Genomic DNA, 22,539 nt, shown 5'->3' with positions numbered 1-22,539 from the left:
TACATGACTGACTTGTCTAGTGAATGTATTTAAAGGTAAATTTAAAAAAACTGATCTGTTTTTAACTCTGATGAGGCTCACTGAAGTTGGATATCATGTCAGAATGTTTACTTAAGTGTTGCCATATTGAGACAGTTGTGAATTTTACAATCAGAGCAAGGCTCTGTGCATTCATGCAGTATTGTCTTCACTAGCAAAGAAGACACCCATATTTCCTGACATGGCTGAATGCATGATGGGCAGAGCACACAGATGTTAACTTTAGAGAGTTTATAAATCAGCTTAATCAGAAAAAAAGGAAGTAAAAGCATCAGGACCAATCTGTAGCAAAGTCATCTATTATTTCAGAGAAAACAGATATCAGATGAAAACATTCCTCACATGTCAGACTGATTAGTTAGTACTACTCCTGTTGTGCACTTTAACATACTCACACCATTCAGTGCATATATATGCAATACTAATAGTACTACCCTTCAGAAAAAGGAAGGCCAAGAAATACTCTATTTTGTCATAGACATCACCTTTACTGTTTTTCCAAGCATGACAAGTAAAAAAAAAAAAAAAAAGCACAAAAACACTTTGAAGTTTTAACTACCACCATTTGTGTTCCTTCTGTGATAGTAATTTATACACTAATTCTGAAATCCCTCCTCCCAGAACCTTAAGTGGGCTTCAAAAAGCACGACAAGTAAGAGAGCAAGTCAAGAGTAAGTTCAGTTTTGTCCACTATTTCCAAATTTACAATTGTGTCTGGCAAGTTTCTTACCTTCCACATAATGATTCCAAGTCAGAAGCAGTTCTAATTAATGCCAATTCATTTTTCCACATAAGCCTTGCAACACAAGAAAAACTTATGCTCAATTTTTCTTTTTTTTTTTTTTAAATAAAGCTGTCTTGGTGCACGTGTATTAATGCAGATTAAGAGTTTCCCCATGCATCTGGTTTAGGTGGCTACCAGATAGACAAGGGCTAAATTTGCTCCAGTTTTCTGGAGATATTCTGAGAGGCAAGATAAATGCACACTCCAGCTGTTTCAGCTGGGAGTCAAACGCCTCAGTGATTAACAGCAGCCTAAGGAAGCATTGCCTTCCTACTAAGGGGGTACTCTAAATACTGCTGCTTGCCAGAGAAAAAAAATACTGTAGCTATGAGTTTACAACAATAACAAAGAAAAAGCTGTTTCCAATTTCCAGAAATGGGAAATAGAATGAACAGTTCAACAGTACACATGAAAAGCTTGCATCTTTTCACTGACTTATTCACTTCACAATCACTGACAAGACTGATGTACATATTTCTGCACCTGCACTTGTAAAAGCAGATAAAATATTTAATAGGTAATTTACAATGTATTTTACCAGCTTGGCATACAGGATGAACAGAATATATCAAAGTAGTTGACTGTTATAGGCTTGTGTTGGCCCTGCAAAAATATTACTTCATATATCTGCTAATTTAAAAAAAAAAATCAATGTGCATTTTAGATGTGATACAATTCAATCTAGCACAAAATACAAAGAGCTGCAAAAATGTATACCATTCCAACAACAACGTATATAAGTTATTAAATAATGATCTGATTTAAAAGAATATAAATGAAGCCTTTAAGTAGGTCTTTTCTACATGCATATTATTCCTCATTAAAGAAAAATATGTAAAAAGGCCATTGGTAATTGCTTTGTTAACCACTGTAGAAAATGCCAATTCTCTGGTCACAGACGCCACTAGTTTAGCACTTAAGGTCTCTGCAGTGTTATATGTGATTATTTTTAAATACTGTTAACTCTATTACTCCATTGGTAAAGAACGCGTGACTTGGAATATGGCAGTCTTCATAATGAGAGGGCAGTGATGCACAGTTTTGTCACTATCCAGAAGAACAGCACCCTCCACTGCTCTGTACTTGTGGTTCATCATCAATGATCTGTACACCTCGCCTTGCTGTTCCTGACTGACTGGATCCATTGCCTCTTGCTCGTTCATCCACTTGAGCAGTTTCTATCATTCCTGCAAATATAGGGTATTAGATGAAATGTATTAGCATTACAGCGTATTATGACACAAGACCTTAAGATCTTAATCTATTTGAGTTACGTACACCAAGTTCAGCAAGACCAATCACTCGATTACGCACAAATAATCTCAAGGCATAATCAAAAGAAAATACTTAAATCTTTTTCCTAAAGCATAAAACATTCAAAATTTCCTGTTGACTTCAATGCTCCAATGTTCTGGTGTTAGTGACCTTCAAAAGCTAGATTGACCCACTCATACTAGAAACATTTGATGAACTAAAGTCATACCCCCTCCCCCAAAACAAAACACAGCCATGCAAGTTAAGTTCTGCTTAGTTTCTTGCAGAACAAGAATAATACAAATAGGATAGCTTCCCTGTGTGGCGTTTTATCCTGTATTCAGCATTCTTTATCATCTGCTCATTACAGTTTCACATTTATGAACTGTAATTGACATCACTTGACAATATATTTGGAATATGTTGAAACAGAGTAAGAAGTAGACAGCGGTGACAGCAATCACACTAAGCTCAATCTGAAGTTACTTATTTAGGTTTGAGTGAAACAGAATGCTCAGGACTCCAACAGAGTGAGAAAGACATTCTTGAACTACAGCATGAACTTCCATCCACACATCAAGCTCCAGTACAAAAGTGGACTGAAGTACGCTCAGAGGAAAAACAGTACTCTTCAATTATTTAAATTAAGATGTTTTTTAATAGGGTTTGAAACATTCTCAAAACCTTTGTGTCTAAGCTCTTTCTTTCATGAGAAAACCAGATGGTACCTACTTTTACAAAGGTCAAGAAACAGTTCTTCAATTCCTTTATTCTGCTTAGCTGACGTATGATAATGTTTTGCTCCAACAGACTCTGCATACCTGTTAGAATGCAAATACAGATGAGTAAGTTGCACCGAAGAACTCAGTCTTTCTAAGCCACTTTACATGAAGTGGAAAGAGGAGAGCTTTCTATTCTTAATTCTTAACTCATATATGCTGATTTAACAAAGGGAACCGTGGTTAAATTAAAGATTAAAAAAATATAATATATATTAGCTTAATTACATTTCTAGACACAACATGAGCTACAATTGGATGACTTCTGCCAGAAATGATGTAAAACTCAAGTTACATTTTGATCATTAAGAATGCTCCAAAATTAAGAAACCAACAGAACACTTAGTAGAAGCTAGCCAGGCACAGCTAGTTATGCCTGCCAGTTGTTAGTAGCGTCACAAATTTATTACTCCAACATAATTCTGCAATGATTGCTTCTATTTATAATTAGCGCGACTTACATTTCTGCTTCTTGTACTGAAACATGTCTCTCTTTTTCCAAGTCTATTTTGTTACCTGTTGAGAACAAGTTAGTATTTCATGCCTTGGTACTCCAAAATTAACAAGTCACATAATCTCCGTATCTCATCTCTTCTTCCCCCCACTACAAGCTGCTTCAGTAAAAACAGATTCTTGCACAAGTTTACTCAGACCACAGCAACATCATTTAAAAGCCCCCTTTCAGTCAAATGCCATGAGTTTTTGTAGCCAGATCAGGATAGCTGAATACCTTGGTAAGTTATAAAAGTAGTGGCTTTCATTAGGCAAAATCTGTGCTTCAGAATGTAGAATATTCACATACCTATCCTCCTGAAAGTGTTAAAATCAGATCTAATGATTACAACTTTAAACTAATACTTACATTTGTAAAAACTCATTGAAATGTCCAAATTTTAGACTCATTTTCCCCACTCTCCACACCCAAGCTCTTAACTTTGAAAATAGACAAGTACTGAGTTTATGCCATTGCAAATAGTGCATAAAGAAAAAACAAGAAGGATCTAACACATCTGAGATTTACATTTCTTCATTCAACTATGAATTTTGCAATTTGTCTTAACCATACACTTCAGCCATAGTGCATCATTAAACTTCTTCCAAATTAACTCTCATTTTCTCTAATTGTAATCCGTTGAAACTTCGAGCTCCAAATGCCTTTCTAATTGCCAGATTCACTTAAGATTTATCCCTTCATATGCACAAGCTGTTACAGCAGTATTTGGAAGGTAATATCAAAAGAAACATTTCTAATTCAGTCACTAGAATCACATGTTAAAGTGTACTTACCTACTATACATAAACAGATTTCATTGCCCAGCATTTTTCTTAATTCCTTAACCCAGTTTTTTACCTGCATAAAGAACAGAAGTAAGTTTGATTTCTCATGATACACTGCCAGTTTAGGCATTGTGGAACTGGCCCATATCTTTCATTAACTTTTTAAGCCTAAAACAAATGTGTTTAGAGCAACTGAGACCTAGAAAATATTTTTTATACAACTACACATGGCTCTTGTTTGTAGTTGAAATCTAGAGCAAAATGCTTTGGATAAATGTTAAGTTACTTCCAAAACCAAACTCTTCACACTCATTATTAGCCCCTCTACAAAGAACAAGTTCACTGTATTGGACACTTTAGGTGCATGGACAGGCACAAGCTGAACCAACAGATGAGTCAGCGTAACAAGTGTGCGGCAATGCACAAAGCACCTCACTGACATAAGATTATTTCTTTAAAATGCTTATTCCACTGCAGAACCATATCCTGATACTTTCTCCATCACTAACTCAAGCCTGACCCACACAGCCATTTTCTACTCAGCTAGAGGAAGTCCTACTGTTCTTTGTCACAAGATCATCAGGTCCAGACTCCTCAGGAAAGCACGTCAGTTTTCAGCTGGATCATCCTATGGAGCAACAGCACCAGTACGACACAGGGCTGGGAAAAAAATCCACCTGTCTCAACCTGATCAACTAATGCTGTAAAGTAGCTAATGATCAAGATCAAATTTCATGTTAAACGAAGACTTGGAAGTTCAAATATCTATTACCACCAAGAATACAATGTTCACGCTGCTGTGTATTGTGATTCCAGATTGTTCATACCTGAAGCTTAATATCACAATGTATTTGAGCAATGTGACTTATACAGTAGAGAACAGTACTCTATACTATCACAAAAGTACTTTTATTTCATATTCATAGTCTGTCACATATTAATTCTCTAGTGCTCTTTGAATAACTCCACTAGATCTTTATTAAGAGTAGGCTTCAAAAAAAAATAAGGTGTACACTTTCATTACATGTCCTGATTCTGCAAATGTAGTATTATCCGCAAGTGACATGATAAGGTATTAATATTATTATTCAGGCTAATTAAGCGTAAGTGCTATCCCTGAAACATAAGATTCCCCATGAGCACACTCACATAATGGATTCCCTTTCAATCAGAATAGACTTTGCACAGAGGTAAAAATCTGTCCAATACCTTCTGGAAAGAGTCCTCGTCTGTTATATCATATACTAGAATAGCACCATTAGAGTCTCTGTAGTAGATCGGCCCCAGTGCATGAAATCTTTCTTGACCAGCTGTATCCTGTATTTAAAAAACACACTTGTTAGTATCTAAGACTGCAACGATACTTTAAGAGATTCCAATAACTTCAAACTTCTACTTAATTACAAAGAATTTAACATTTGATTTCTATCAAATGGAATATTTCCCTGAAAAACAACCTATTTAATCAGGGAGGGAAGGCACAGTGGGGAGGACAGTTTAGGAAAGTAAACATACCCATATTGCAAGGTTAACTCTTTTCCCACCAATATTCAGCTTCTTCGTTAGAAAAGATGCCTGGAAAGCAAAACAGAGTTCAGTTTTCAAACAAATATGTCTGTCTGACTTCAGATTTATTTACTAATAAAAATATGTGAATCAACAGAAGACAGATTTCTGAGTCAAAATACTCCCTGAGCCAGAAGGCTGGGTCAATATTAAGCTAGTTAGTCATTTCACTACAGTTTGCCAGAAGCCTGTCCTAAATAAATTTGCCTTAAGCAAAACGTCTCCTACATCCTTTTGCTGTTTCTTTGAATAACTTAGAAATAGAGTTGAATTCTGAGTAAGCCTAAAATGAAATTAAAACATTTCACAAGAGTACACAAAGCTACTGGGATTTTAAAGCTGCAGGTATTAGCACAGTAGTTCAACACTAGCAAAACAGTAAAAATAATTCAAGTTTAGAAGTCTCAAAGTATCAGTATTTTGCAAGAATTTCCTCCATGTGCGTTTTTCTCCCCTGCTGAAATGAGCTCACAGCTCTCTTCATTTTATTCCTTCCCCCAGTATTCTTTCAGATACCGTTCCTGAAAGCCTAGTACTGATGTTTCTCAGGTAACAGGACCAGAGGAAGCAGGAGAAGCAGTACACACACAAAAAGAAAGCAAGTGGTAGGGTGAAAAGTTTCAGAAGAAGTATACATGCTGCTCTACGTATTCTATTACATTGTTTTCTGAAAACATTTGACGTGACCAACGCGTATTGTAAGCTTAGCCTGATTGCTGTAACTCAGGAAGATGTCTGTTCTTAGAGCCTGCATGATGCAGTTTTCAAATGCTCTCCTTATGCTATCCATTAGAGAATTCACCAGCCAAAAATAAGTATCGCCAAAAATAAGTATTAAAAATTGATATTAGTTCAATAGACTAAAACAGGCTTTGAAGTAGTCAGTACATCATGAACCTGCACCTCCACTCTGCAGATCAGCAGTAACAAGTTGCCATCATAGAACTCAGTCTCCAAGATTAACTTCAGTCTGTTTCCCAAGTTTAGCTGGTTCCCATTCAGTTTCACCTCAGCACACATTTGGATATCAAGTACTCAGTGAATAAACAATCATCTCAGATCATTCTAGGCTGGCCTGTAGCTTCTCAACACAAGCCCTCTGTACGAGAGCACGAATCAGACACTGAGCTGACTAAAAATCATGTGTATGTAGAAAGGGAAAAACATCATCAGCCAGGTCAGCTGCTTAACAACTGTATTACAGGCACAGACCACACTAGTTCAATTTACACCAGCATAAACTGCTGGTAAAAATATCTTCTTTGAGTCCTGCCCGCGCTAAACTCATTTAGCATCAATTCTGGCATTTGTATGACTGAAGATGAGTTAATAATTTCCCTCTCTGTTTTAAAAGAAGTTGTACCCTCCCTGCAAAGTCTTCCACAAAGTCCAGCAACAAATGGAGAAGATTCAGAAAGACAGACAACAGGAAAGAAAAGCAACCTGAGACTTTCCAAGCACAGGCAGAAAGGAACTAATCTTGACCACTGTGTTGAACGCACCTACAGTTTAAATACCCCTTCAAGTCTACAATAAGCTGGTGGAAGTCAACTTTAGGAAGAGTTCCAGACAGCAGGTTTGAAGTATTTAAAACACTGGTCAACTTGTAACAAACAGCTTAACAGCAGAGCTGCAAGTCTTAAATGTCAGGAGACACCAATGGATTTTCAAGTAAATCATACGTTCTGCAGACGTTCTTTTACAGCTTTCACTCATCTGTTCCAAAGGATCGTAAAAGCTGTGTCTAGTCTCATAATTTGTTCCACAGCATCAGTTTAAAAGCTGTAAGCTCAGACATTTTAATATACCAACACATATGGATCATATTAAGAAAAGTTACGGGTTAGCCATACTAAGTCAAGCTTACCTGCCAACATCTTATTGATCTACTGCACTAACACATTTGATACTCTGCTGTACATCTCAGAGGAAAAGCTGTTCAAAGCACTGTTTGCTTATCACTATAATAATGCTCATCTCTGCCCAGCTGATGCAAAATTGGCCAAAAAAAAAGTACTCTAGAACTACATTTCTGGGCCTCTGGAAAGAAAAATTCTTCACTGAAACAGGATTTACATTAAAGACCACAACAAACAATATTCATGAGGTTAAGACATCATGGCTTTGGATACTAGCCCAGTAAGGATAGCTGTGCTATTTAGTTGTCTGACATATCAAATATTAAAATAGGTTTTCACATCACAGACGAGGCACTGTGGTTTCTTTTTCCTGTTTTGTTTTATAGTAACACATCCCACAAGTCACTATAGCTTTTGATATAACGTTATCTTCTAACGCTGAAAGTAGAGCATTTCCTTTCCTATACATGCAGATATTAGAAAGCCAATATCGTCAGGCAACTCTTCTAGTATCTCCTGCAAAGTGACATAAGACAGGAGCAAAGGTGCTTAGGACTGACTATTGCATTTGCAGACTGCATCAAAACTTGATGAACTTGAACTGTTTCAGGTCATAGTCCAATAGAGTCCTAGATTCTTAACCAAAATGATGATAGCCTATATCAGATATCCTGATTACAACAAAGTTTATGTATAAACTTGCTTATTAACAAGTCTGGTACATTGTATGAGGTAGTCACAGTTAATAACAAGCAGAAAGCTTTAGGAGTGTGCTGTGAGAAACTGTCAATAGTATATTACACTTTAAATGCTTCATTCCTCTATTGTATTTATATACTTGAGGAATACTGTTCGCAGGTCCTGTTCTTAAATTACAAGGTATAGGTAAGTCTGCATAATTAGCACCAGTTAAATGTATTTTAAAAGTTAGAGTGCCGTGCACCCCAAAGACAAAACAGCTAATACCTAACATGTGAAAGTTGTACCCACACCCATTTCCATTTGTCTTATGGAAGAGCAAGGTTACTACACTCCATCCACTCCAAAATCAGAAATCAAAAAGCTACAAATCAAAGGAGCAGCAGGACTTAGTTTTTAGAAATGTGGGGAGTCTAATGAGTAATTAAAGTCTTCACTACTGGTTGTGAGTTCCCTACCCAACCCAGCACTGAGGCCGGCTGCCAAGCATGTGAAGGCCTTTGGAAGCAATGCCATCCAGACAGCATTAGATGATTGCACACTGAAGAGGATCAACATGTGTTCTCATCACCTGAGAATTTACCCAACTGAGTACTAGGGAGTTAAGTGTCAGTCATGACAATTTATAATCAGCAACTCCTTTCCACATTACTTTCATTATTATGGCATTCCACTTTAGTACTGACTTCCAAAAAACAAGCATATGGGACCGCAGCTTATTCCAAGATAAGTAATCTCAGGCAGCTCTTTGAAGTAAACTACTAACCTTGGTATTTTGACTCCAGTGCCTTATGACTAGTGTGAAGAATACTCACATACTTAAAAGGATAATGCAATTATAAGCACTAAAATACCAGCCCCTCTATGTGTCTGGAGAAAGTCTTTTTGTTCTTTTAATTGTCTTTTAAGAGCTCAGTTCCACATGTGCACAAGGCTTTGTTGAGAGCTGACAAAAGGACCTGACAAGAACACAAGGAAGCTGGAAAAAGACACACTTGAATGTCATTAGAATATAGCAGGTTTACAGCATCTGCCCCTTGACTGCTTTGTAACAGGCATACAAACACTACATGCAGCACTGGACTTCCTTGTACTGCTTTTTCTAAGCTGTCTTACATACCCAAGATAACTTTTCCTGGTTACATGAGTCCACCAAAGCAGTGAGGATCAGTATATATCACTAGCAGCACATTGGTGGCTCAGTACACAAAGGTTGTATTTATCCTGAGTAATTAACAGAGAGTACCCATCCACATTTAAAAAAAAAAAAACAAAACAAAAAAACAGGTTTTCCTACCAGAATATTTCCAGCACATTTCACTTGGTTTCATTTTACAGCTTAGAATCCTTTTAAGGAGGAAATACTGACCTCCATCTTTTGATCCATGGGAACCAATTCTAATCATCCCACTGAATCTATCAGAAGGTCACGGACTGTCAAGAAAGAAAAGCCACAACAAAAACAAGGCTACCTTTCCTACATTTTTCTTCAGCAGACCAACAGCTTCCTTAATTTCAATTTGCATATCACTGATATCTGATGTAAATGACTTCAAGCGAACAGAACAACATGCCCTGCAGCCCCCCAGTCTCGATATAAGCAAGCCCCAGTTTAATATTTCCTTCTAACCAGCACTTGGAAAAAGAGCAGGAGGGTAGAGAGTTCCCTTTCAATAAAACATTCTGTTACTTACAAATAGGCGACTTTCTGCTAGTGCACAGCCAACCTGCACACATAGGACACTGAAAAGTACAGACCTGCACAGTGCTAGAAGATTCACACTGACCAGCTGAAGGTCTTCCTGTGCTCTCTCCCATCAGTAGGGTCACGATGCAGGAAGCCCCAACCGACACCTATAGTACTTCAGAAGGCTGTAGTCTCACCATGCTTTTGCTGCTAAAAGGTTGGCAAGAAGTACAGCAGCAACTCCACCACACCACCCCCTGCTCAATCAGATTACCGTGGATTGAGAGGCCCTCACCCCACTGACCAGCGATTTCTTTTTCCACACAGCTCATCACTGTGGCTCCTTTGCTGAAATAGGAATCCAATATTTATCTAATTTTGGCTTAGTTGGAACAGAAACCTATTTACTGCAATGCTTTGAACTGATGCCACAAAGCAAAGTCACTTTATCAAATTAAGCCTTTAATAATAATAATAATAATAAAAATCTTATGAAAATGTCACTGTTTTGTTAGCCACTCCATTTATTTTTTTAAATGAACGTTTTCATGAGGTTTGGTAACTCCTTCCTCTGCCATTCTTCTACCACTGCAAGGCGTAGAAAAACAAGAATGCCGATTCGCAAGCACACACACATCACACACAGTGAGATTCAATAATCAATAAGATGCATGGCACTAAGGAGGTTCAGAACAAAATAAAAAAGAGGAGTGAGTTAAAATATTCAATATAAAATATAGGGAGCAACTAGAAACCTAATCACAGCAGAGAAGCAGAGCTTCAATATCACACGTGAGCATGTGCTCCCCTTCCTTCACAAGCAACTTCCATTCCCCACAGGCAGCCTCAAGCAAAAGCTCTCAGGCTGCAGCATCTAGAGAGACATTTTACTGTCAACGTTTTGGGGCCATTTAAATTTCCATTTTCTGATGTCTGTGACCCAGCTCGCTTTTGGCTTCTAATTTTAGGCTTTCCGCTGCAGATTTTAAGAGAGAACAAAACCAGAGCTGCATCACGTGACAAGCTATTCTTTTTTACACAGGATATCAGAATTCAGCTATACACAGTCACTGCAACGCACTTCTAAACATGACTGCTTGCTCAACACCACGCTTCAGGTGGCGTAGCAACAGGAGTTACAAGTGCAGCTCTGAGAGCAGGTTACCTCTGTGGCAATCAGACCTATCATCATTAGCTTGCCATGCCTCCAGCATCACACTCAGCAAACCAACAAACAGGTACATCATCTAACAGCCCAGTATGAGCACAGGCAGATGAAGTTCCAATTATTTTTAGCTACCTAAAAGAAGTATGGAGCAACAGTACCTGCTGATGAAATATTAAGTATGCTGTTTCCAATGCATCTCTGATGTTACCTTTCTTTTAAGGGAAAGCTGGAATCTCCCACAAGGTGTGCACGAACAGCACACAGCTACCCAGAGGCAACACCATTTATGCTGTATTTCACAGAACTGCAAAAGCAGTTCAGAACCCACATGGTGGCAGGGTTTGTTTCTTCATTTACAAGAAAACACACAGAACACAGCATGCATTGCAGTGCTAAAACCATGCTTCCATGTACATGCCCTCAATAGGTAGAAAAGATGCTGTGCAGCTGCAAGAAGCTGAGCATGCAGACAGAGCTCAAGAGACACGTGCTGACTGTACAACCCACAACATGGAACTCAAAACACATTTTCCAAGGCCACACAGAACACACGTGCGTTGTGCTGTGTGGGATGCAGGCCGCTCAGCAGTGGGAGGCAGCGACAAACACGGCTTTCCAGTAGACACCCATCACAACCCCACCAGTGGAATTTCACTGCTCAGATGCTTATAAGTTCAGTGATAACTCAGGCTAAAATTGAGGGAGATCGCACGATGGCCTCACGGATCTTGTGGGTTATTAAATCATTAAGGCTTCATCTCACAGCCCCGCTTGTGAAAGCTGCTCTTTCTAACTGCTGGCACTGAGGTAACTCAGGCTGTCATTAACAGAGACGCAACTCGAAGCACTTAGTCATCAGCCCACCACCAACCATTACAACAACAGCCACGTTACTTTAAAGCCGCGCTTCCGCATCCCAAGACTCGAAGGAATAACATCCACGCGCAGATCAGACCAAGAACTACCAGCCGGGGACCCCGAGCACCACTCACCGCTACGGGCGAACTGAAGCCCAGCAGCAGCCCTCAGCAGTTCCCCTAACGGGGAGCTACAGCCGCCCCCCCACACACACCCCGCGCTCCCGGCCGGCCCGCACCTGCAGCGTGGTGATGTGCTTGTCGTTGAACTTGTTCTCGCAGTAGCGCAGCACCAGGGAGGTTTTCCCCACGCAGCCCTCCCCGAGAAGCACCACCTTGAAGGAGAAGCTGCGACCGCCGGCCGCCGCTCCGGTCCCCGCCGCCATCCGCGCCCCGCCGCCCGCCGGGCCGCCTCACATCCACCGCCCCGCTCTGCGGCCGCGGAACGCCGCCGCCTGCAGGGAAGAAGAACGCAGGGAGCGGGAGGAAGGGACGGAGGAAGGGAGAGAGGAGGCGCCGAAGAAACAACCAGCAGACACAACCGCAAACACCTTCCCACAACCAGCGGCCCCGCTGCCCCTAATGGCGTCTTCTTCCTCCTACGTCACGCACCGCCCGGTCACGCGCCGCGTCGCCGCCAATGGGAGGGGCGGGAGAGGCGGCGGAGGGAGGCCACGCCCCCTCTGTGTTAGGGGGCGGGGCCAACCCGCCGCGGGGCGGAGCCTGGCTGGCGGGGCGCCTTGAGCCTGCGGGCGCCATCTGTGGCGGTGTCCTATGGGGGCTGATGGAGGGAGGGTGTCCCCGGCGCCCCTCGTGAATAGGGGCAGTGAAACACTCGAGGTTTACCGATAGACTTACCTAGGAATAAAGTGTTGGAAGGGGAAACAAAGCCACGCAAGGTTTCTGCGCACGCGATTTGCTCTCAAGTGCCCCCTCGAGGCTTTCGACCTGTGGTGAGACCGCGGTGCTGTGAGTGAGAACACCAAGCCTCTGTCTGCAGGTGGTAAACATAAGCATGCAGTTTGCGCTGCCCACCGTCAGCGGCCCTGTTCACACAGACTGTTGGTACTTAAATGTTTGTCTGCCCATGGGCAGTAGAATGCTTTGGAACAGAGATGTGGGAACAGGCAGTGAGAAAGGCAGAGGAAAAACACATGCAGAATGGCCTGGGTTGGATGGGACCTCAAGAACCATGAAGCTCTAACCCCCCACCACAGGCATGGCCACCAACATCCACATTTAATACTGGACCAGGCTGCCCAGGGCCCCATCCAACCTGGCCTTGAACACCTCCAGGGATGGGGCATCCACAGCCTCTCTGGGCAGCCTGTGCCAGCACCTCACCACTCTCATGGTAAAGAACTTCCCTGATATCCAATCTAAATCTTCCCTCCTTCAACTTAAAACCATTTCCCCTTGCCCTGCTGTTATCTACCCTTTCAAAGAGTTGACTCCCCTCCTGTTTGTAGGCTCCCTTGAGGTCACCCCGCAGCCTTCTCTTCTCCAGGCTGAGCAAGCCCAGCTCCCTCAGCCTGTCTTTGTAGGGGTGGTGCTCCAGCCCTCTGATCATCTTTGTGACCTTCCTCTGGACCTTCACCAACAGCTCCCAGTTCTTCTGTAGAACTCCTTGATCGCTGGGCTCCTTCCTGGAGACAGAGAATGCTTTGGGTTGGAAGGGACCTTAAAGCTCATCCCCTGTATTTCTCCAGCAGCATCACGTACGTCCAAGAACCGGGTAACTGTCTTGTAAAATTGAATATCCTTCCTAAATTAAAAGCATTCTGCACATAGCAATCCGAACTGCTGCAATGTAACTCCTCTCTAGTGATCGTTTAGTGGTAAGAAAAGTAATGCTTATGAAAAGGCATCACAGTGCAATTTCCTTTGTCAGATAAGACTAATGCTCTGTTGTGTGAGAACGAACAGAGGAAAGAACAGAGAACGCTTCCAGGAGAACAAAGATCAAATTTCCTGGAGCAAGAAGCCTCATTAATGAGCAGCATTGCGTTCACATAGAAAATGGATTTGTTTTTATTTCCCTCTAGATGTAAGCAGAGGAAACAGGACAAGGTGAAAAATCAATGCAGTCAAACTCTTCAAGGGTATCTTTCCTTTGAATGTGTTCCTAGTTTCATCAGCTAGTGAATTATTTCAGCAAGTTAGGATAAAAATACCGTCTTGCTGGAAAGTGATACTGGCTGCTGTCAATCCTGCCCTCCATGCCTGAGCAATAAAACTGCCCAGTGCTTTAGTAAGTCTTCTAGGCCAAATGGATGAAGAAGTGAGATCTGCATGGATGAAGATTGCAGAGACAGTGGAAGTCAATACTCAAGAGCACAAGCTGCTGGCACAGCTACAGAAGAGTCATCAGGGAGAGTCACTGCAAAGTCCACGAGCTGATGTTCCTGACCACAACTATGAGCACTGCTCTTCTAACAGAGCACAGCGAAGCATAAGACACCGTCTGGAGCTCAGTCCTGGCAGAGTTCATCTCTCCAGCAGTCCTCTGCCGTGGTGCACAGCCAGAAGATGCATCTTCCCACTGACGATAAGCACTTTCAAGTTACTACTCGGTTCCATCATTCCTGTTTTCCTCTGTCTTACCTGGACCCCGTGGTTACAGATGCATTTGTGCGGCAAAACTTATAATACCCAAAACTTCAGCCACCAGCACTAAATGAAATTAAAAGGCCAATATGGTTGAGAACAGAAAATTCTGTATGAGCTATAAAAAGCGTCACATTTGACTGTAATCTGCTGTGCGTGACATTAAAATCTGCAAATCGAAGTATCCGTGATAGTTATCGATTTATTTTAATAGTGGTAATTAAATCCGGAAGTCCTCGTTTTATTTCAGGATATTTTGAGAATGCTTTTTCTTCAACTGAATATGGTGTGCTTCCCCTTTTTACCTAGCTTCCTAAAAATACTTCTGCTTTAATTTTTCTTTCGTATTGATGTTTTCATACCATTTTTCAAAACTCTTAAAAAAAAACCCCACTATTTTTACAAGGCAAATCTATTTTGTAGATAACTTACAGCCCCGTGTTTCTTCATCATTGCCCTTGAGATTCAGGATATCTGCTGCTGCAGACAGGGCTGGCAGTCAATTTGAAAGTGGAGCTTGTAGCTCACTGGCCCTGAGGCGATAGCACTGTGATAGCGGTTTTGTAGTGAAGTAGAGTTAGACACAAAGTAGTGCTTTTGTAGTGTGAGCTCCAGGAGTACAAATGCCCTGCACAGTGAGGGTGTAGCTGATAGCCCCTCGGGTCGGAGTTCTTTTCATCTAACTTGTGGACACCTGCATGGAGTCAGGTTAATTCTCTTCAGTCTGTTTGAAGAGGAATGCTTGGCTGACTTGGCAGCATGTGTTTTTCCCTTCAGCTTCAGTGGAACAGCTGTTTCACCTCGGCAATGACAGTTCTGACAGAAAGGAAAATGGAATAGTCAACTATATTGCTGATTTCATCTGCAAGAAAAGTGTCACTCAAAACGTATTTTCTATTGTGTAAAGAAATCACAATAGAATCATAGAACCACTGAGGTTGGGAAATAGATTTGAGATCATCGAGTCCAGTCATTCCCTTAGACCTGTAAGTCCACCATTAAGCTACGTTCCTAAGCACCGTATCCACATCTCTAAAAGATCTCCATGGACGGGGAATCCACCACCTCCCCTTGGCACCCTGTTCCAAAACCTGACACATCTAGCTCACGTTCAGGCAGCTGTTGACCAGCACCATCAGGTCCTTCTCTGCCAAGCGGCTTTCCAGCTGCTCTTCCCCAATCCCATACCAGGGCATGGAGTTGTTATGACCCAAGTACAGTGCCCAGCACTGAACCTTGTCTTTTTCAACTTCAGTGATTCTGTGATTATATTCTGTGATTCTATGGTTTCTGGGTAATTATCAGTCCCTCATAAATTACAAAGGTGGAAGTTATTGTGCAGATGATGTGAATCTTATATTGGCAATTTATTCCTTTGAGGAACATTTATGAGCACAGTTTGTCATCGTTGCACTAAAATGTTCATATTTTATGTGATTTACTTGGAAGATAAAGATAGAATGAAATCTTATCCAATTAATATGTAGTTTTATAGAATCAAATGGCTCCTTGAAACTGTGTAGATGTCCATAAAATCAAGATATAAGAACAGGTTAAAAAAGCCGAGCTTATCATGAAGTTAATAAAATAGTATCAAGATGAGAGATGTTCAGAATGAAATTTGTGTGTTTGTGTTTCCATTATAACTGATATGAGCATCCAGCATAGAATCACAGAATCACAGAATTGTAGGGGTTGGAAGGGACCTCTAGAGATCATCGAGTCCAACCCCCCTGCCAAAGCAGGCTCCCTACACCACGTCACACAGGTAGGCGTCCAGGTGGGTCTTGAATATCTCCAGAGAAGGAGACTCCACCACCCCCCTGGGCAGCCTGTTCCAGTGCTCCGTCACCCTCACTGTAAAGAAGTTCTTGCGCACATTCGTGCAGAACTTCCTATGCTGAAGTTTCAGCCCATTGCCCCTAGTCCTGTCCCCACGCACTACTGAAAACAGACCAGCTTCGCCACTATGGCTCCCACACCTCAGGTATTTATAAACCTGGATCAAGTCCCCTCTCAGCCTTCTTTTCTCAAGGCTAAACAGACCCAGTTCCCTAAGTCTCTCCTCGTAGGGGAGATGCTCCAGGCCCTTCACCTTCTTTGTGGCCCTAGAAGAGAGACAGGAAACACTGTTTGACCAAATGGCAATTAAGAGTAATATCACCCCGTCCATCAAGAATATAGTAGATGTGTTCATCTAGGGTGAGAGAAATAGTTTCGGTTGCTGAAATCATGATAATTCAGTAAGCATATTGAAAGAAATATCCGCATATTAAAATGGTGCATTCTGCTCCAAAAAGAAAGACTATTCAGGCACCTAAGAGTAAAGATAAAGGAGAAATGTAAACCATGTGAATATAAACAGAAAAGAACAAATAAATCAGGAAGAACCTTGACCCAGGGGAACTTTCTTTACCCATATCTTACCCACTCACTCAGTGCTGATAGCCTTGGTGTACCCATGGTGATGTGCTTGACAGCTTCGGTAATGCGCTTGGAGACTTTGCACAGCATGAATTTTGTTTCCAATTTGTAGAAACAAGTGAAACATGGAAACTGATTTCTAGCTAAGAAACAATTCCAACAGGAGACTACTGTTCGGCTGTTGTTTTTTTATTCTTATAGAGAAAAAGATGATTATTTTTTGAAAGTTCAATTCTCAGTACTGAAGAGTAATTGTCTGTAAATGCAATTCCTTCCAGGATAAGCAGTTCTGAAGCATTTGCTCTTTGCGTTGTCTTTTTCATACATATACTGGGATACGTGAGGCCGTGCCAAATTCCATCCCCATGTGGTTCTGTTCGAACTCCTCATTGACAAGCACATGCTGAGAACAGCAAGCAGCAGGCTGCTCCACTGTTCATTAATCACCTCCTCTAGGCATCTTCACTTGCAGGAATGAAGGCGCTTTTCAAGCTGTAAACGTTCTGTCTAAGGTTTATTTTCCTCCTGCTGTTCCTGGAGTGGGCTCTCCTCAAATCCTGCAGTAAAGGAATATCTGGGAGCTATTGGTAATAGGTGAACGGTTGGACTGGATGATCTTTTAGGTCTTTTCCAACCTTGGTGATTCTATGATTGATTCTATGATCTGGGTGACAGAAAGAGCAAAGCTGTGGGCATCAGGATGTTCAGAACAAGCTCAGAGAAAAAGAGATGCTGGAGGTCTGGGGAAAAAAAGGGTGGGGGGGAGGGGGAAGCAGGAATCAAAATAAAGCAATCATGTCAATGTTTGTTTTGCTGTTGTTGTTTCATTTTTGAGCACTTCTGCCATACCCCAGGAGAAGAAGGAGTAATATTCTAGGCTAAGAATGAGAACGAGGTAAACTTTTTCTGCAGTTTCTCCCCCTCCTCTCTTCTAAGATCATCCTCTCCTAATCATACCTAAGGTTTTTCTTCACATTTCTTCAGTTTGGGAAAATCTTGAGTATGTTTTGCTGATCAGAGTGTTTTTTCAAGTTGCACCAGTTCTTGCTGCGCTAAGAATAATTAAGCTATAATAATTCTTGTGTTCTTCAACAGTGTTATTCAAAATGATGTGTGGATGTACTGCATTTATTATGGGAAATTAAATATGTAAGGTCTAACGTGTACATGAGAGAAGTGATGTCATCCGCAAGAATGTTTGTTGTCCGAAAAGCTTAACTTCAACCCAGATATTCCCAAGGTTATCTGGCTGTAACTATTCTCACACACCATTTCGTTTCCCACAAGCTTTAATTATTCAGAACGTGCAGCAAAGAACACAGAAACAGAATCTTTTAGAACAGAGGGCAGAAAAGCAGCCTATAATAGCAAGATCTGGGCTAGAAGACCTCTAAGGGTCCCTTCCATTTTAAATGATTCTTTGTTTCTAAGATTCATCAAGACTGTAGGATATGGACATTTCATGGCACTTTGGAACAAACAGATTGGCACTCCATGGAAACTAGACAGCCTCTGAAAGAACTGAGGACCAGACCAATGGTATCATTTGATAATCTCTTTCAGTGTTAACTCGCATCCCCAGTCTTTAGCCCTGTTGGGTACAGGGACAGTATGGAGCTGGTGGCAGCTCCTTTCTTCTGGGGAGATGTCCCCAGGCAGCACTGTGGGGAGGCTGCACCCCAAGAGAGCAGAAAATATATAGGTCCAAATGGTTGGATCCTCAGCTGCTGCAAATGCAAGTTCTTGGCTGTGTGGAATTTGTACTCAGACCAGCAGGTGGTCTGGAGGTTTCATTTGAGGGTTGGTCCTTCTGGTTGGCAACCAAGAGGGAATCAGAAGAGCGCAATGAGGGGATAAATATGTTACAAGTCCATCTACATTGCACTATGTTTATCTTAGCAGCCTGGGAAATGTGCAAGAGGAAAAAAATTACTAACAAAACGTGATATGAATAGTGTTTCTGAAGATTGTGTGGACATTTTGAATGGCTGAAATATAAAAATAATATGCTATCATCTATTTAACAGTCATAATGATAGTGAAAAATTACTCATGGGACGCTATAACTTGTTTTGAAGATGCTATAATGTGTCAGTATTATTAACGACTCAGCTACAGAGAACCTTTAATGTACCATTTCAACCAGAAAAACTCAATAAAGGGATATTGCTGGAAATCAATAAAAGGCCACCAAACAAACTAGAAAATAAGATTAAATTTCTTCATAGAAACATGTCTGTCTTCTGCCTGGCATTGGAATGGTCTGCTGAGGGAAGTGGTGGAGTCACCATCCCTGGAAATGGTCAAGAAATATGTAGGTATGGCACTGAGGCACATGGTCAGTGGGCATGGTGATGATGGGTTGATAGTAGGACAATATGATCTTAGAGGTCTTTTCCAACCTTAATGATTTTATGAATCTTGGAAAAGCGGACATCATAACTGTGACTTCTCTAAGAAAAGCATAGAAGGCTAGAAAAAAACAAAATTACGTGATTTAAAAAAGAAGAATAAAGAGGTAACTTATACTAAATGCCCCGCGTGGATGAGCTGAAGCAGAAATTAAACAAACAACAACAATAATAATAATAATAAAAAGACATGAAAGGCAGCAGAAGTAGAGAGCGATTATTAGTCATTTATCATAATGACAGGCAGAACACGAACAGTGCATTCGTATCTTCAGCTGTGGCAGGAGCAGGTGACTACAAGGAGAGAAATAATGGTGTAAAAGGAAGGCCAACAATTAAACGAGGCACTGGGATGTTATCTGTGCCAGTCAACGATGTCTAATGGAAATGCAGGTCTGGTCAGACAAAGTAGAAGGGAAACCCACTGTTTATAAAGTCAGTAGGTTTCAAAATGTCATAGGAACAAAAGCAAATGTCTCCCTCCCCAAAAGTCCATTCACAAGATACGGGCTATGACAGCATTAAGAATGAAAAAAAGAAGAAAAAAGCAGAAGTGCTTATTGTAAACACTGTTAGACCAGGGAAATTCCAGAAGAAGGCAGAAGCAAGATTATGTCAATGTATTTCTTTTAAAAAGGTGAAAATGTGACCCATGTAATTATAAGCAACCTAGAATACTGCCAGTCCTTAGCAAACCTTGCTGGAAAGACCATGCCTCGTTGAAACAACCATGCCCACGTTTGCAAATGCAGAAGACCAGTGTAGCAGCTGGCAGGCCCACATTTACCTCTCGGGGTGTATAAAGGATGGAAACTCCAAGCAGAGTCCCAGGCTGCCACAGCGTGTGGCAGAGATGGTGGAAGTCAGGGCAGTTCAGGTTCCCTTGTGCTCTGCTCCCAGTGAGAGGGATGTGGCAGCAGGTCCATGGTGAGGCCTGCAGAATGGTAGCAATAAACTAGAGGTTTTCTGTTTTCTTTGGGCAGATGATCGGCTTGTACATCCTCAAAAGGATCCTACCCAGGAAGCAGGAACATGGCAAGGAAGGGCAGATGCTAATGGAGCTCCCTGTGGACAGCCTAAAGCCCACTTGTTCCAGCACTACTCAGCTGCAGCCAGGCAGTGCTAATTGCACAGGGAGAAAAGAAATGAACTCCTCTGAGAAAACCAGCCTGCTGGAAGCTCCCTAAATCAACTACACTGCTTCATCCAAATCAGCAGCGGCATCACAGTGACCAGCCCATCTGGAGACCAACTCCTGGGTACTGACAAGAGCCCAGTGTGGACAGGCTTGCACTGCCTTTGTACACGCAGACCTTGACTCATGCCTTCTCAGTATGGCATTCATATCTTCTGCTGTGGCAGGAGCAGACGACCATGAGGAGAGAAGTAATGATGTAAAAGAGTGGCTAACAATTAAATGAGGCATTGGGATGTCACCTGTGCCAGTCAACAATGTCTAATATAAAAGTAGGTTTGGTCTAACAAAGCTGTGATGAGGTTACAGATTCAGCTGTGAGAAGGTAATTACATAGTTGTGCTAATTTTTAAGCTGCTTGACTTAGCACCATGTGTTAATGATCAGAAGAATAATTACTTCATAAAGTGACAAGCACAGATGCAGTGCATCAAGAACAGACCAAGTGACTCAAAGCAGCTGTCAGTGGGGCAGTTGTCTTATGTCTCCTTTGGGGGTTGCTTGGGGTTCCTAAAATCTCTAGAAAGCTTGCATAAAATTGTTCCTAATCAAGAGTGAAGTAATGTGCTGTCAGTGTGATGTATGTGCAGTGGTAAGAACCGGGCTGTCAGCTGCATGACAAGCTGTCTCCTGGAAAGCATGAGGATCTAAGGGATGTAAGAGTGATAAATCTTAGGCAACAGGAAGAGTATGAGTGTCAAAGCCTGACAGGCATCTCTGTGTATTCCTGCAGTAAAAGGATGATGGTAATTCCTTGATACAAATATTGGAGGGAAAATGATCTCTGCATATGTAATTGCTAAGAATGATGCTGGAATTTGGCACATAGCATAAAAATAAGGCAGAGAACAGGAAAGAGATCAATAATACAGCAGGGGCAAACACAAGGAAAGAAGTCAGAGAGGGAACCCAGACCTGACAAATACAGATGCAAAATGAGCTTTTTAAACCAGCAAGAAACTACCAAGTGATTCCTTATTCCCTGATAGCTTTGCATGAGCTCTCTGAGAGCTTGCTGGCACAACTCTGCCCAGATACAGATTGCATTTCAGGCTGTCACCACAGCTCACAGGATGCCAACAGTCTCAGCCAGCTGTGAAACATATAAAATTATTTTTTTCAGTATTGTACTCAGCGTATTTATTTCTGAAATAAAGAAAGTCAGAACTATTAATGGCCCGAATGAGCATAACATCTTAGTGAAATGTTGTGCAATCAACTAAGTCTTCTACCATTTGGAGAAACAAAAAAATGCCTTCTAAACATATTCTTTATGTGAATAATTGGAGAAATCCTGGGGCTACGTTATATGGCTTAAATTGAAGCAGTTCATCCTAAAGCAGACTTTAAAACAAGAAAAAAAACAACAAACCAGTTTAATAGCATTGTTCAATCACTACCACCGATGCAAAACTTATTGCTGTACTCTGAAATACATTTAACTTTACATATCCTTCCCTTTGCAGAGTGGTCCTTAAAAAGCTTTTCAGTACAGGCACTGGTAATAAAAAAGTGAACAGGTCGTACCCTGTTCTTCCTCATGAGCTCCACTAAGACTCCTGTTTGGTCCTGCAATGTAAAATGTTCTATAAAAGGCAAGTGGCTGGGCATTGGGATTACTGTCATATAAACCCTTAAAGAAAGTGCTTTCATTTCTACCAACCAATCACGTAAAGCCGAATCAGTCAGTCTTTTCCTTCCACTCATTATTTATTTCTTTAGAAATTTCCATTTTAAAGCCAAGCTCTTTATATTTCAATTACACTCCCTAACCCGGTTTGGAGAGTCACATAGGCACAGCGGGAAGAAAAGAGTGTAGTTCGTAAAGGGCAATTACACAGTTACTGTCAGAAGAACAAAAGATCAACACACATCTTTTTGCTTTGACTGGTTCAGTAGTCCCTCTTAAAACTCAGATCCTCTCATGGTTAG

The 22,539-nt window shown here is 41.3% G+C and overlaps 1 protein-coding gene across 1 annotated transcript; it reads right to left on the bottom strand.

The window, feature by feature from the left end:
• Positions 1-506: 506 nt before the first annotated feature.
• RAB21 (RAB21, member RAS oncogene family) lies at positions 507-12,499 on the bottom strand. The gene is made up of 7 exons (XM_072333151.1): positions 12,210-12,499; positions 5,650-5,709; positions 5,344-5,451; positions 4,144-4,207; positions 3,318-3,372; positions 2,810-2,898; positions 507-2,010 (listed from the first exon to the last, which is right to left on the bottom strand). Exons 1-7 carry the CDS (start codon positions 12,354-12,356, stop codon positions 1,871-1,873), a joined length of 663 nt encoding a protein of 220 aa, XP_072189252.1. The 5' UTR covers positions 12,357-12,499; the 3' UTR covers positions 507-1,870.
• Between the last annotated feature and the right edge of the window lie 10,040 nt (positions 12,500-22,539).

Source organism: Excalfactoria chinensis, chromosome 1 (genome assembly GCF_039878825.1).
Source record: "Excalfactoria chinensis isolate bCotChi1 chromosome 1, bCotChi1.hap2, whole genome shotgun sequence".
In the NCBI taxonomy this organism is placed as follows: domain Eukaryota; kingdom Metazoa; phylum Chordata; class Aves; order Galliformes; family Phasianidae; genus Excalfactoria; species Excalfactoria chinensis.
This window is presented reverse-complemented; position numbering and strand designations above follow the sequence as displayed.